Source organism: Leuciscus leuciscus (assembly GCF_965113295.1).
Source record: "Leuciscus leuciscus genome assembly, chromosome: 3".
Classification (NCBI taxonomy): domain Eukaryota; kingdom Metazoa; phylum Chordata; class Actinopteri; order Cypriniformes; family Leuciscidae; genus Leuciscus; species Leuciscus leuciscus.
This window is the reverse complement of record NC_138727.1, coordinates 352,840-365,498: the sequence shown is the minus strand read 5'-3', so window position 1 is coordinate 365,498 and position 12,659 is coordinate 352,840. Positions and strand designations below refer to the sequence as shown.

Genomic DNA, 12,659 nt, shown 5'->3' with positions numbered 1-12,659 from the left:
CATAATTCCTTTTTTTTATTTAAAAAGCCTTCTGTTAGCTACAAATACATAATGCAGATAGTCTATCTATCTATCTATCTATCTATCTATCTATCTATCTATCTATCTATCTATCTATCTATCTATCTATCTATCTATCTATCTATCTATCTATCTATCTATCTATCTATCTATCTATCTATCTATCCACAAGATGGCGCCAGTTACCAGTTCTAACTCGGAGCTTCTCGTTTCCGTGTTAATAATTCACCTTCATTTATTTGTGTTTGTGTAAATAGAGAGAGCGCGGATATATAGACATCAAACAGTATCGGTATGTATAAATAAACTATTGTAACATATAACCCTCACACTATAAATAACCCTTACACTATAAAAAAAAGTTGTAAACACTAAACTGGGCTTGACGCATGCGCAAACAAACAAATATAAAACTGACAGTTAAATATCTTAGTGCGGGCCAGTACACACACACACACACACACACACACACACACACACACACACCTTTCATTTACAATATACTGCAGAAATCATCCATATACACGTCTGTATTATATGTTTGGCCAAATGTTTTTATATTTCTGTTCGTTTATTTAACGGGTTGTTTAGCTTCTACTGTCTGTGATGTTTTTTGACTCGTCTTTATGTCACATTAATCACGCATAAAGTGTATCTTCCTTCTAGACTACAAACATGCAACACTTCCTTTGAACACCAGCATAACCTGCAAGCTGACCTAAACCAGTCTAACCAGTGAGCACGTTCCCCAGCACCAGCACTGAAGTATGAACACAGTCGATAACAAACATTCTTCCTCGTGAGTCGTCAGTAGGCCTACATGTCTGTCTGCGCTTCTCCTGCATTCATGTGCTCAAATTCATTTCCTCATTGTTGCGCTTAATAAAATGATTTTATTATTTTAAAATGATTTTATATAATTAAAATTATTTTATTAAGCCAGGGTTAGGGTTAGGGTCTCATATGCCATTGAATTCCTTTGATTATGAGTGTGATCTGAGGGTCTGTTATAGGGACATGCGTTAGATTAATTTGAAGAATTGAATGACGCTGAGATAGACTTTGATGGGACTGGATTGGATGGTTTAGAGACATGACGAATGAGGGAAAAGTCTATTTGTATGAGGATTGGAGTTGTTTAAAGGCTCTCCATGCGGTCCTGTAGGACTGGAGTGTTCTGGGTGAGATTGAGTGGAACATTGAGTCCTCAAGTGTGTGTGTGTGTGTGTGTGTGTGTGTGTGTGTGTGTGTGAGTTACAGGAATATCAGGTCTGAATAGGGAGGTACTAGTGTTGATCTGGGTTTCCCTCCAGGGATAATACTCGTGATTTCTGAAATAGAAAACCAAAATTGGTTTTGTTGGCCTGGAATATAAATGGTTTACAGGAGGATAACCAGGCGAGACATCTTAAGGCATCATGAAACCCCAAAACCCCCAAACACATGTTTTGAGATGGGAACAGATATACTGCACATCGCTGAAAACATTAAAAGCACTCATACATTTGCAATCTTGTGTGTGTGTGTGTGTGTGTGTGTGTGTGTGTGTGTGTGTGTGTGTGTGTGAACACTCTTAAAAATAAAGGTTCTTTATTGGCATCAGTGGTTCCATGACGAATCTTTAACATCCATGGATCCTTATTTCCACAAAAGGTTCTTTTGATTATTAAAATGTTCTTTGCTCTGAGAAAAAATGCTATTTTAACCAATGGTTTTCACTAAAAAGTTCTTTGGGGAACCAGAAATGATTCTTCTATAGCGTCTCTGTGGAAAAAAACCCCTTTGGAAACATTATTTTTAAAGAATGAAGGATAAACCACAAAGAAATGATCACACACTGTCTCTCAGCTCACGGCTTTATTAGACCACATGGGAATGTGATTCCGATGACAAAATATATGACAGAAACAAAAGCTTACAGGATAAAGCACACAAAAATGATCTAATGTACAAAAACGTGTTATAGTTAGAATATATACTGCATTTCTGTGACAGTGGACACATTTATTACTATATAAATCTCTCTTTAAATATAGAATATAGCAGAACCTTTCTAATGTGTTTCTGTAGTTCATTTGCAGGTATAAACAGTGTTTTAGGAGTGTTTATGTACATTTACAGGAGAACCCGCATGATTAAAGGCACAGTCACGACACGGTCAACGAGAAATAATCCATTAGGAAAATCAAGAAGACATTTTTCTGACACATGAACTGACACTGAAATGCAACAACAAAAAAAGATAAACAGTGTTGAACACATAATACAGTGCTTCATTCTCTCTAATGCACACAGATAAAACCATGTGCGCGCACACACACACACACACACACACACACACACACACACACACACACACACACACACACACACACACACACACACACACAGCTTCTCATTATGGTAACATTAATATTAATCTCTCTTTATGTATGACACTATTTTATAAAGAGCTCATATGAAACTGCTTCAAAGTCAAGAAGAAACATATAAAAATAAATCAGCCATTTTTTTAATCACGAAGTGTTTTATATACGGCACTCTTCACGAAAAGGCGACAGAAGTCGTTAATAGGTGTCGAACCTACAGAAAAATATATTTGTGTCTCAGAACAATTAAAACCCTGATGTGTGCGATAGCAATAACACTTAAACGCCAAAATTATACAAACCTGATCAAATAAAAAGTACATTTAAAAACTACATCCGAATGTGTTTCAAATGACAGGGTTGCATATAAAGTGTTGCTCAAACATGTAATGTGGTTCACATCTCTCTGCTTAATCTAGAGTTCAGTAATAGTGAAAGATATTAAAACAAGCAGGATTTGTGTTTCTGATGCTTTGCTGTTTTCATGGAAAGTGCCGAAGTGTGGACGTTTGTTTCTGACACGGAGTAACAAATAAAAAAAGCTCATTCTGACTTTATATCTCACAATTCGGACTTTTTCTTACAATTGTGAGTTAAAAAGTTCAAATTGCGAAATATAAACTCACACTTTCCTCTTTTATTCCGTGGCAGAAACGAGTTTCCACAGCGTAGTAAAGCCTCAACATCACCGATCGCTTCATTCACGCCTGTGTTTGAGGATCAGTGTGTAAAACTGATGCGCTAGTGAGACGTTATCGTGGGATCGTGTCGTCCGGCTCATCATCACAACCGTACATTCATGACATCATCACTCGCTCGACGAGCAAACGCTGCACCCGTGTTACAACAGCTTCTGAATAATTCCTCTTCACCCTGATGAGTCTCAGAAACACACACTCCTGATCTCCGGACCGCTGGCGTTCACAGTCACACTCGCTCTCAGTGCGTCCGTTGTGCATATGTTTGTGTTCATGGCTTGTAAATGCTTCTTGTTAAAGAAGGGCCGGACGAGGTTATTACCCATCAATCACAGTGAATGACAAGAGCTCCAGTTCTCTCAGCTGTCCTTGATGTAAAAAATATTCCTGCATCACATGATTGTTGAGATCTGAGTGTGTGTGTGTTAGTGTCTGTGAGTGCATGTGTGTGTGTGTGTGTGAGTGTGTGTTTTGCTCCAGATGGTTTCCTGAAATCTGACAGCAGAGTGTTTGGCTTCAACGGCTCGTGTGAGAATGAATCTACTGATAAACCTTGAGTTCAGCTGCTGGTCTTGTGTGTGTGTGTGTGTGTGTGTGTGTGTGTGTGTGTGTGGGCATGTTTAGCTATAGCCTACTTGTGAGGATAATAAAACTTGAGATTCTCTACTTTTTGCTGGTCCTCACAAGGGAAATTGATTAATAAACATAATAAAATGTGTTTTTTGAAAATGTAAAAATGCAGAAAGTTGTGTGTGATGGGTAGGTTTAGGGGTAGGGTTAGTGTGTGTGTGTGTGTGTGTGTGTGTGATGGGTAGGTTTAGGGGTAGGGTTAGTGTGTGTGTGTGTGTGTGTGTGTGATGGGTAGGGTTAGGGTTAGTGAGTGAGTGTGTGTGTGTGTGTGATGGGTAGGTTTAGGGGTAGGGTTAGTGTGTGTGTGTGTGTGTGTGTGTGTGTGATGGGTAGGGTTAGGGTTAGTGAGTGTGTGTGTGTGTGAGATGGGTAGATTTAGGGGTGGTGTTAGTGTAAGGGGACAGAATATACAGTTTGTCCAGTATAAAAACCATTACATTACACATGAGTGCGTGTGTCAGTGTGTGTCAGTGTGTGTGTGTATGTGTGTGTGTGTGTGTGTGATGGGTAGGTTTAGGGGTTGGGTTAGTGTAAGTGTGTGTGTGTGATTGTACGCTGCTGGTTCTGAGCGTTTGCTGGTTTGCGCTCAGTCTGATGAATGAGGTATTAAAGGCAGGGCAGCTTCGCTCGGGTCGGTGTCCTTCAGCTCCTCCTTCTGCTTCTCCAACAGCGCCACCAGCTGGCAGCTCTTGTCCTCTTTAAACTGCATGTAGGGTGTGTGTGTGTGTTTCAGCATGTTGGGCAGGTGAGGCACCAGATGAAGCTGCCCGCCAGGCGTCACGCCAGTCACACACGTGTAGAAGTCATGTGACGCCGGCACGGGGGCGGAGCTGAGAATCATGGTGTAGTCCATGCCTGGGACCGACACGAGCTCGGGGAGGGCGTGGCCAGGGGCGGGTGGGGGCGTGGCTCCCTCGCAGTAGGAAGCGGGGTTACTGGTGCAGTACGGGCTCGGACTGGAACTCGTCTGATGGGCCGGCGGTCCCTCAGGGCCGGTGACAGGCTCTTGTTCACAGTGAGACGGGAAGCTGTTGGGCGTCAGGGCCGGACCCGAGTCCACGCTCACCTGGTACCACGTCTCCATAGAGTACTGAGGAGACTGATAGCCGTGAAAACTGGAGAAATGACGATTGATCTCATCGAGCTTCCCGTTCTGGAGGCAAATGGACAGAAAGAACATAAGGTAAAGCAGATGCTTCTTTAATTGAAGTTACTTTAATTGTGGTTCCTACTAAACACACGAATGCTCAAACATTTCGGGTAAGATTATTAAGGATGCATTAAATAGAACAGTAAAGACATTTATAATGTTACAAAAGATTCTATTTGATCAGAGGTTTGATCAAATCACTAGTGATGGCTGAATTAAACTGAGTGTAACAGGTTGTGTGGTGTGTGACGTGACAGCGAGACCTTCAGCAGAACCGGTTCAAGCCCTCGGATGCGCGGTTTGGGAATCGGCGGTAAGAGATACGCTTTGATCCTGCAGGAAGAACACAAACAGAGAAAGACTTTAATGAGAATGTGGAATGAAGAGTTTGTATTTCTTCTTCTTATTTGTTCCTTACATATTGGTTTTTTTTCTTATGTATTATTTATATATATATATATATATATTTTTTTTATTTATCCTTTATTTTACCAGGATAGTCCCATTGAGATATAAAATCTCTTCTTCCAGGGAGTCCTGGCCAAAATGGCAGCACAGAAAGTTTCACATAAACAACATACAAACATAAAAAAACCTCAGAATCTTTCATAAAATTTTGTCCAGCACTCGAAATAACAACAAAAGCTACTTAACCAAACATACACACGTTTCCCTTAAATTGGTTAATAAGAGATTTTTAAAAACTTTTAAAGAGGGGAGTGCTTCTATCATTATTATACTCTGCAGCTCATTCCATAACCAGGGAGCATAGGAAGAGAAGGCAGTTTTACCAAACTCTGAACGTACTCTCGGAACCTTTAAAAGCAATTTAGCACTAGATCTAGTGCTATAAGTACAGGTGTAATACGATAAAAGACGACAGATGAATTCTAGCTGGGGTTATCCCACAACCTATGTCATTGATATAAATAGAAAATAAAATTGGTGCTAAAACAGAACCCTGTGGGACACCTTTTTTAATTGTTTGTTCTGCTGATATAAAATGTTCAACTGAGACACATTGAGTTCTTTCAAATAAGTAATTATTAAACCAATTTAGAGCTGTTTCACTAAAACCCACACAACTAAGTCTCTGCAACAGTAGTTTATGATCTACAGAATCAAATGCTTTGGAGAGATCTACAAATAAAGCTGCACAATGCTGTTTACTATCCAAACATTTAATAATATCATTAGTGACCAGCATGGCTGCAGTTATAGTACTGTGACCTGATCTAAAGCCTGACTGAAATTCATTTAAAATGTTATTTTCAGTTATAAACTGTTTTACTTGATCATTTATAAAAGATTCAAATACTTTTGCCATCACTGACAACCTTGAAATCGGACGGTAATTATTCATCTCAGATGGATCACCACCTTTTAACAAAGGTAGAATCATAGCTGATTTCCATGCACGAGGAATAACATTTGATTTTAAACTTAAATTTAAAATTGAAGTGATGGGCTCTGTTATAAGATCTGCAGCAATTTTTAAAAAGTAAGGCTCTATTTTATCAGATCCCGTTATGTTTTGATATGTATTGGTTCATGCACATGGTGTCCCTCAAAGCCAAGAGCAGAACCACGGTTATGCTTATGAAAGCTTGTTTCCACCACAGAATAAAAAATAAAAAAGGTAAATGTGACTTTTAATCTCAAAATTAATTTCTTGCAATTCTGAGTTTATCTAAAGTTCTGTCATGAAACTCAAGATGGCGCAGGATCACCAGTCCAAAACTCAATCTGCTTGCAAACACATCATTCTCTACAGGGCACAGCTGATTGGTTCCTGCTGTATCAGTAGCCAATGAACTCGCTGCTCAACTTTCAAATATCCCCACTCATCTCCTTCAGTTGTACCCGCACTTACTTATATCATCAACACCTCTCTTCACACTGGTATCTTTCCCACAGTACAGTATTTAGACAGGCTCGGGTAACCCCACTGCTTAAGAAACCCAGTCTAAATCCAGCACATTTCGAAAATTACAGACCGGTATGCCCTCTTCCATTCGTTGCTAAAACACTTGAATAAGTTGTGGTCAACCAATCTCTGCCTTTCTCAAACAGAACAACCTCCTGGAAAACAACCAGTCTGGTTTCAAAAGCGTTACTCAAATAAGACAGCCCTGCTCTCGGGTATTGAAGCACTGAGACTCAAGAACAGCTTCCAAATCCTCAGTTCTCATCCTGCTGGATCTGTCTGCTTTTGACACAGTTAATCATCAGATTCCTCTGTCAATCCTCATGATGAAGGGCAACTCAGGAACAGAACTCCAATGGTTCAGGTCTTCCCTCTCAGCAGGTCCTTCAGGGTGTCGTGGAGGGGTGAGGTGTCTAAGACCCAACATCTAGCTACTGGTGTGCCTGTGCTGGCTCAGTGCTGGGACCGCTTCTCTTCTACATCCACATGTCATCACTAGGATCTGTCATTGACAGATGGGGAAAAACTTGTTTCTAATAAAAATAAATAAATAAAAATAAAAAAACGCTTAAATTTCGGGAAAAAATACAATCCTTTTTTAACCTTTTGGCTTCCTGTACATTCAGTTGTGCTTCTTGCTCGAATTCAGTTCTGATGGTACGTATGGTAACTGGGCCAACTACGCATGATTTGTAGTATGATTGCGTTCTACACCGGTTGCGTGCAGCGCTGCAGCCACGTAAACAGAGTTTGCCCTTCCCCTACTGACTTTCACTTCCGGTGCCCGAATGGAAGTGAATGAGGCTTTGCGATTTTTTTTTTATCTAGGCCTACGTGAAATTCTGCATCCATTGTACGATTTTTTTTTTGTTTTTTTTTTTGGAAGGGCAACGTGAGTCGAGAAGGGCATATGGGCAGTTGCCCGGGCAACCTGAGCAACCCCTCTGTGCACGTCCCTGATCTAGCTACTGGAGTGCCTCAGGGCTCAGTGCTGGGACCGCTTCTCTTCTCCATCTACATGTCATCACTACAATCTGTCAATCAGAAACATGGTTTATCCCATCACTGTTATCATCTAGCTACTGGAGTGCCTCAGGGCTCAGTGCTGGGACCGCTTCTCTTCTCCATCTACATGTCATCACTAGGATCTGTCAATCAGAAACATGGTTTATCCCATCACTGTTATCATCTAGCTATTGGAGTGCCTCAGGGCTCAGTGCTGGGACCGCTTCTCTTCTCCATCTACATGTCATCACTAGGATCTGTCATTCAGAAACATGGTTTATCCAATCACTGTTATCATCTAGCTCAGGCATTCTCAACCCTGGTCCTGGAGGGCCACTGTCCTGCAGAGTTTAGGTCCAACCTTGATCAAACACACCTGAGCCAGCTAAATAAGCTAATTAAGCCTTTCAGGATTACTGGAAAGCTACAGGCAGGTGTGTTTGATCAAGGTTGGACCTAAACTCTGCAGGACAGTGGCCCTCCAGGACCAGGGTTGAGAATGCCTGATCTAGCTACTGGAGTGCCTCAGGGCTCAGTGCTGGGACCGCTTCTCTTCTCCATCTACATGTCATCACTAGGATCTGTCATTCAGAAACATAGTTTATCCCATCACTGTTATCATCTAGCTACTGGAGTGCCTAAGGGCTCAGTGCTGGGACCACTTCTCTTCTCCATCTACATGTCTTCACTAGGATCTGTCAATCAGAAACATGGTTTATCCCATCACTGTTATCATCTAGCTACTGGAGTGCCTAAGGGCTCAGTGCTGGGACCACTTCTCTTCTCCATCTACATGTCATCACTAGGATCTGTCAATCAGAAACATGGTTTATCCCATCACTGTTATCATATAGCTACTGGAGTGCCTCAGGGCTCAGTGCTGGGACCACTTCTCTTCTCCATCTACATGTCATCACTAAGATCTGTCATTCAGAAACATAGTTTATCCCATCACTGTTATCATCTAGCTACTGGAGTGCCTCAGGGCTCAGTGCTGGGACCGCTTCTCTTCTCCATCTACATGTCATCACTAGGATCTGTCATTCAGAAACATGGCTTTTCCTATTACTGCTACACTGATGACACTCAACTCTACCTCTCATTCCAGCCGGATGATCCGACACGAGCTGCTCGCATCTCAGCCTGACAGACAGAAATTTCTTGCTGGATGAAGAACCATCACCTTCAACTAAACCTTGTCAAGACAGAACTGCTTGTGTTCTTGGCCAACCCAACACTGCACCACAACTTCTCTATTCAGCTGGGTTCATCATCCATAACTCAAGACAGGACAGCCAGGAACCTTAGAGTTGTGATTGATCAGTTGAACTTCACAGACCACATTACTAGAATGGCCCGGTCCAGCAGATTTGCCTTATACAACATTAGAAGGATCAGGCCCTTCCTTTTGGAGCATGCTACACAACTCCTTGTGTCCAAGCTCTTGTTCTGTACAGACTGGACTATTGCAATGCTCTCTTGGCAGGCCTTCCACTATCAGTGTCAAACGTCTGCAACTGATCCAGAATCCAGAAGAGTGGTCTTTGAGCTGAAGAGACGCACGTCACTCCTCTCCTCATAAACCTGCACTGGTTGCCAATCATCTTGTGGTGCATCATCTCAAAGAGACACAGAATCACTTTCACAGACCTTCACCTGGACTGTTCCCTGCTGGAGGAATGACCTGCTGAACTCTGCTGAGTCTTTAGCCATATTCATGAAACTGATGAAGACACATCTCTTTCGGCAACACTTGACCCGTTAATACGAAGACTTACTATTCTATATATCTATATATCTATATCTATATATATATATAGATATGTACATATATACATATAAAAACTGTTTGGTGCTAGACTAACTGGGACTGGGACTGGGACTGGCACTTGCATATTGCTGCATTATTGTTTGCTTGACTGCTTCTATTGTTCTCCTCATTTGTAAGACACTTTGGATAAAAGCATCTGCTAAATGATTAAATGTAAATATATCCTCCTGGGACCCAAGAATAGACTTTTGTCCACTGTAGTGGACATTATTAGGGGTTCAAGCATGAAATGCTGAAACCCTATTGTAATTGTAAGGATTCGTAAAACGCATCGTGCAGGACAAACCGTAAGGCCTAGAGACGTGAAACCTGGCCAGATGGTAGGCCTCAATTTGGGGACAACCTATCAGAGTATGACCCCAATTGGCCCATAGGTGGCGCTACAGCAACCAAAAGTACTAAATCGCTCACAACTCTTAGACCGTTTGTCCCAGGATCAAGTGTCTTATATCGTTGGAATCCTTGGCTCAAGGCGGACAAAATGGCTATCTCCGATTTGGATGTAGGCAGGGAAAATGTTCTGCTATGTCGGATTTTGTCCAAAACCTACTTTGGCGAACTAGTCCCTGGTTTTTGGCCCGATCGGAACCAAACCAGTCTAGGACAATTCTCTGGACTCTCTAGATCAATAATTATCGAAAAAAAGTTGAACTTTTGCATTTGGGTGGCTGTAACAGGGTCATTTAGAAAAGGGGCGTGGCAAAATACACTAAAAAGCCTATAAATCCCAAATGAAAACTCAGAACTTCACAAAAATTGATGAGCATATGTGTCAGAACATGGTGAGGAAGCATGCAGAGTTTCATGGAGATCGGACCATAGGTGGCGCTATAACTGGCAAAAAGCCTTCATTCTTATTAGGGGTTCAAGCATGAAATGCTGAAACCCTATTGTAATTGTAAGGATTCGTAAAACGCATCGTGCAGGACAAACCGTAAGGCCTAGAGACGTGAAACCTGGCCAGATGGTAGGCCTCAATTTGGGGACAACCTATCAGAGTATGACCCCAATTGGCCCATAGGTGGCGCTACAGCAACCAAAAGTACTAAATCGCTCACAACTCTTAGACCGTTTGTCCCAGGATCAAGTGTCTTATATCGTTGGAATCCTTGGCTCAAGGCGGACAAAATGGCTATCTCCGATTTGGATGTAGGCAGGGAAAATTTTCTGCTATGTCGGATTTTGTCCAAAACCTACTTTGGCGAACTAGTCCCTGGTTTTTGGCCCGATCGGAACCAAACCAGTCTAGGACAATTCTCTGGACTCTCTAGATCAATAATTATCGAAAAAAAGTTGAACTTTTGCATTTGGGTGGCTGTAACAGGGTCATTTAGAAAAGGGGCGTGGCAAAATACACTAAAAAGCCTATAAATCCCAAATGAAAACTCAGAACTTCACAAAAATTGATGAGCATATGTGTCAGAACATGGTGAGGAAGCATGCAGAGTTTCATGGAGATCGGACCATAGGTGGCGCTATAACTGGCAAAAAGCCTTCATTCTTATTAGGGGTTCAAGCATGAAATGCTGAAACCCTATTGTAATTGTAAGGATTCGTAAAACGCATCGTGCAGGACAAACCGTAAGGCCTAGAGACGTGAAACCTGGCCAGATGGTAGGCCTCAATTTGGGGACAACCTATCAGAGTATGACCCCAATTGGCCCATAGGTGGCGCTACAGCAACCAAAAGTACTAAATCGCTCACAACTCTTAGACCGTTTGTCCCAGGATCAAGTGTCTTATATCGTTGGAATCCTTGGCTCAAGGCGGACAAAATGGCTATCTCCGATTTGGATGTAGGCAGGGAAAATTTTCTGCTATGTCGGATTTTGTCCAAAACCTACTTTGGCGAACTAGTCCCTGGTTTTTGGCCCGATCGGAACCAAACCAGTCTAGGACAATTCTCTGGACTCTCTAGATCAATAATTATCGAAAAAAAGTTGAACTTTTGCATTTGGGTGGCTGTAACAGGGTCATTTAGAAAAGGGGCGTGGCAAAATACACTAAAAAGCCTATAAATCCCAAATGAAAACTCAGAACTTCACAAAAATTGATGAGCATATGTGTCAGAACATGGTGAGGAAGCATGCAGAGTTTCATGGAGATCGGACCATAGGTGGCGCTATAACTGGCAAAAAGCCTTCATTCTTATTAGGGGTTCAAGCATGAAATGCTGAAACCCTATTGTAATTGTAAGGATTCGTAAAACGCATCGTGCAGGACAAACCGTAAGGCCTAGAGACGTGAAACCTGGCCAGATGGTAGGCCTCAATTTGGGGACAACCTATCAGAGTATGACCCCAATTGGCCCATAGGTGGCGCTACAGCAACCAAAAGTACTAAATCGCTCACAACTCTTAGACCGTTTGTCCCAGGATCAAGTGTCTTATATCGTTGGAATCCTTGGCTCAAGGCGGACAAAATGGCTATCTCCGATTTGGATGTAGGCAGGGAAAATTTTCTGCTATGTCGGATTTTGTCCAAAACCTACTTTGGCGAACTAGTCCCTGGTTTTTGGCCCGATCGGAACCAAACCAGTCTAGGACAATTCTCTGGACTCTCTAGATCAATAATTATCGAAAAAAAGTTGAACTTTTGCATTTGGGTGGCTGTAACAGGGTCATTTAGAAAAGGGGCGTGGCAAAATACACTAAAAAGCCTATAAATCCCAAATGAAAACTCAGAACTTCACAAAAATTGATGAGCATATGTGTCAGAACATGGTGAGGAAGCATGCAGAGTTTCATGGAGATCGGACCATAGGTGGCGCTATAACTGGCAAAAAGCCTTCATTCTTATTAGGGGTTCAAGCATGAAATGCTGAAACCCTATTGTAATTGTAAGGATTCGTAAAACGCATCGTGCAGGACAAACCGTAAGGCCTAGAGACGTGAAACCTGGCCAGATGGTAGGCCTCAATTTGGGGACAACCTATCAGAGTATGACCCCAATTGGCCCATAGGTGGCGCTACAGCAACCAAAAGTACTAAATCGCTCACAACTCTTAGACCGTTTGTCCCAGGATCAA

General features: G+C 42.0%; 1 protein-coding gene across 1 annotated transcript in view; it reads right to left on the bottom strand.

Moving 5' to 3' along the window:
• Nucleotides 1–4,003: 4,003 nt before the first annotated feature.
• The window catches only part of crfa4 (cytokine receptor family, class I receptor 4), a 41,203-nt gene continuing 32,547 nt past the window's right edge, over nt 4,004–12,659 (bottom strand). The window contains exons 8-9 of the mRNA XM_082163846.1: nt 5,132–5,201; nt 4,004–4,871 (exon numbers count right to left, since the gene is read on the bottom strand). Of these exons, the coding sequence (XP_082019972.1) occupies nt 4,305–4,871; nt 5,132–5,201 (637 nt within the window). The 3' untranslated portion in view covers nt 4,004–4,304. The remainder of the gene's footprint in view (nt 4,872–5,131; nt 5,202–12,659) is intronic.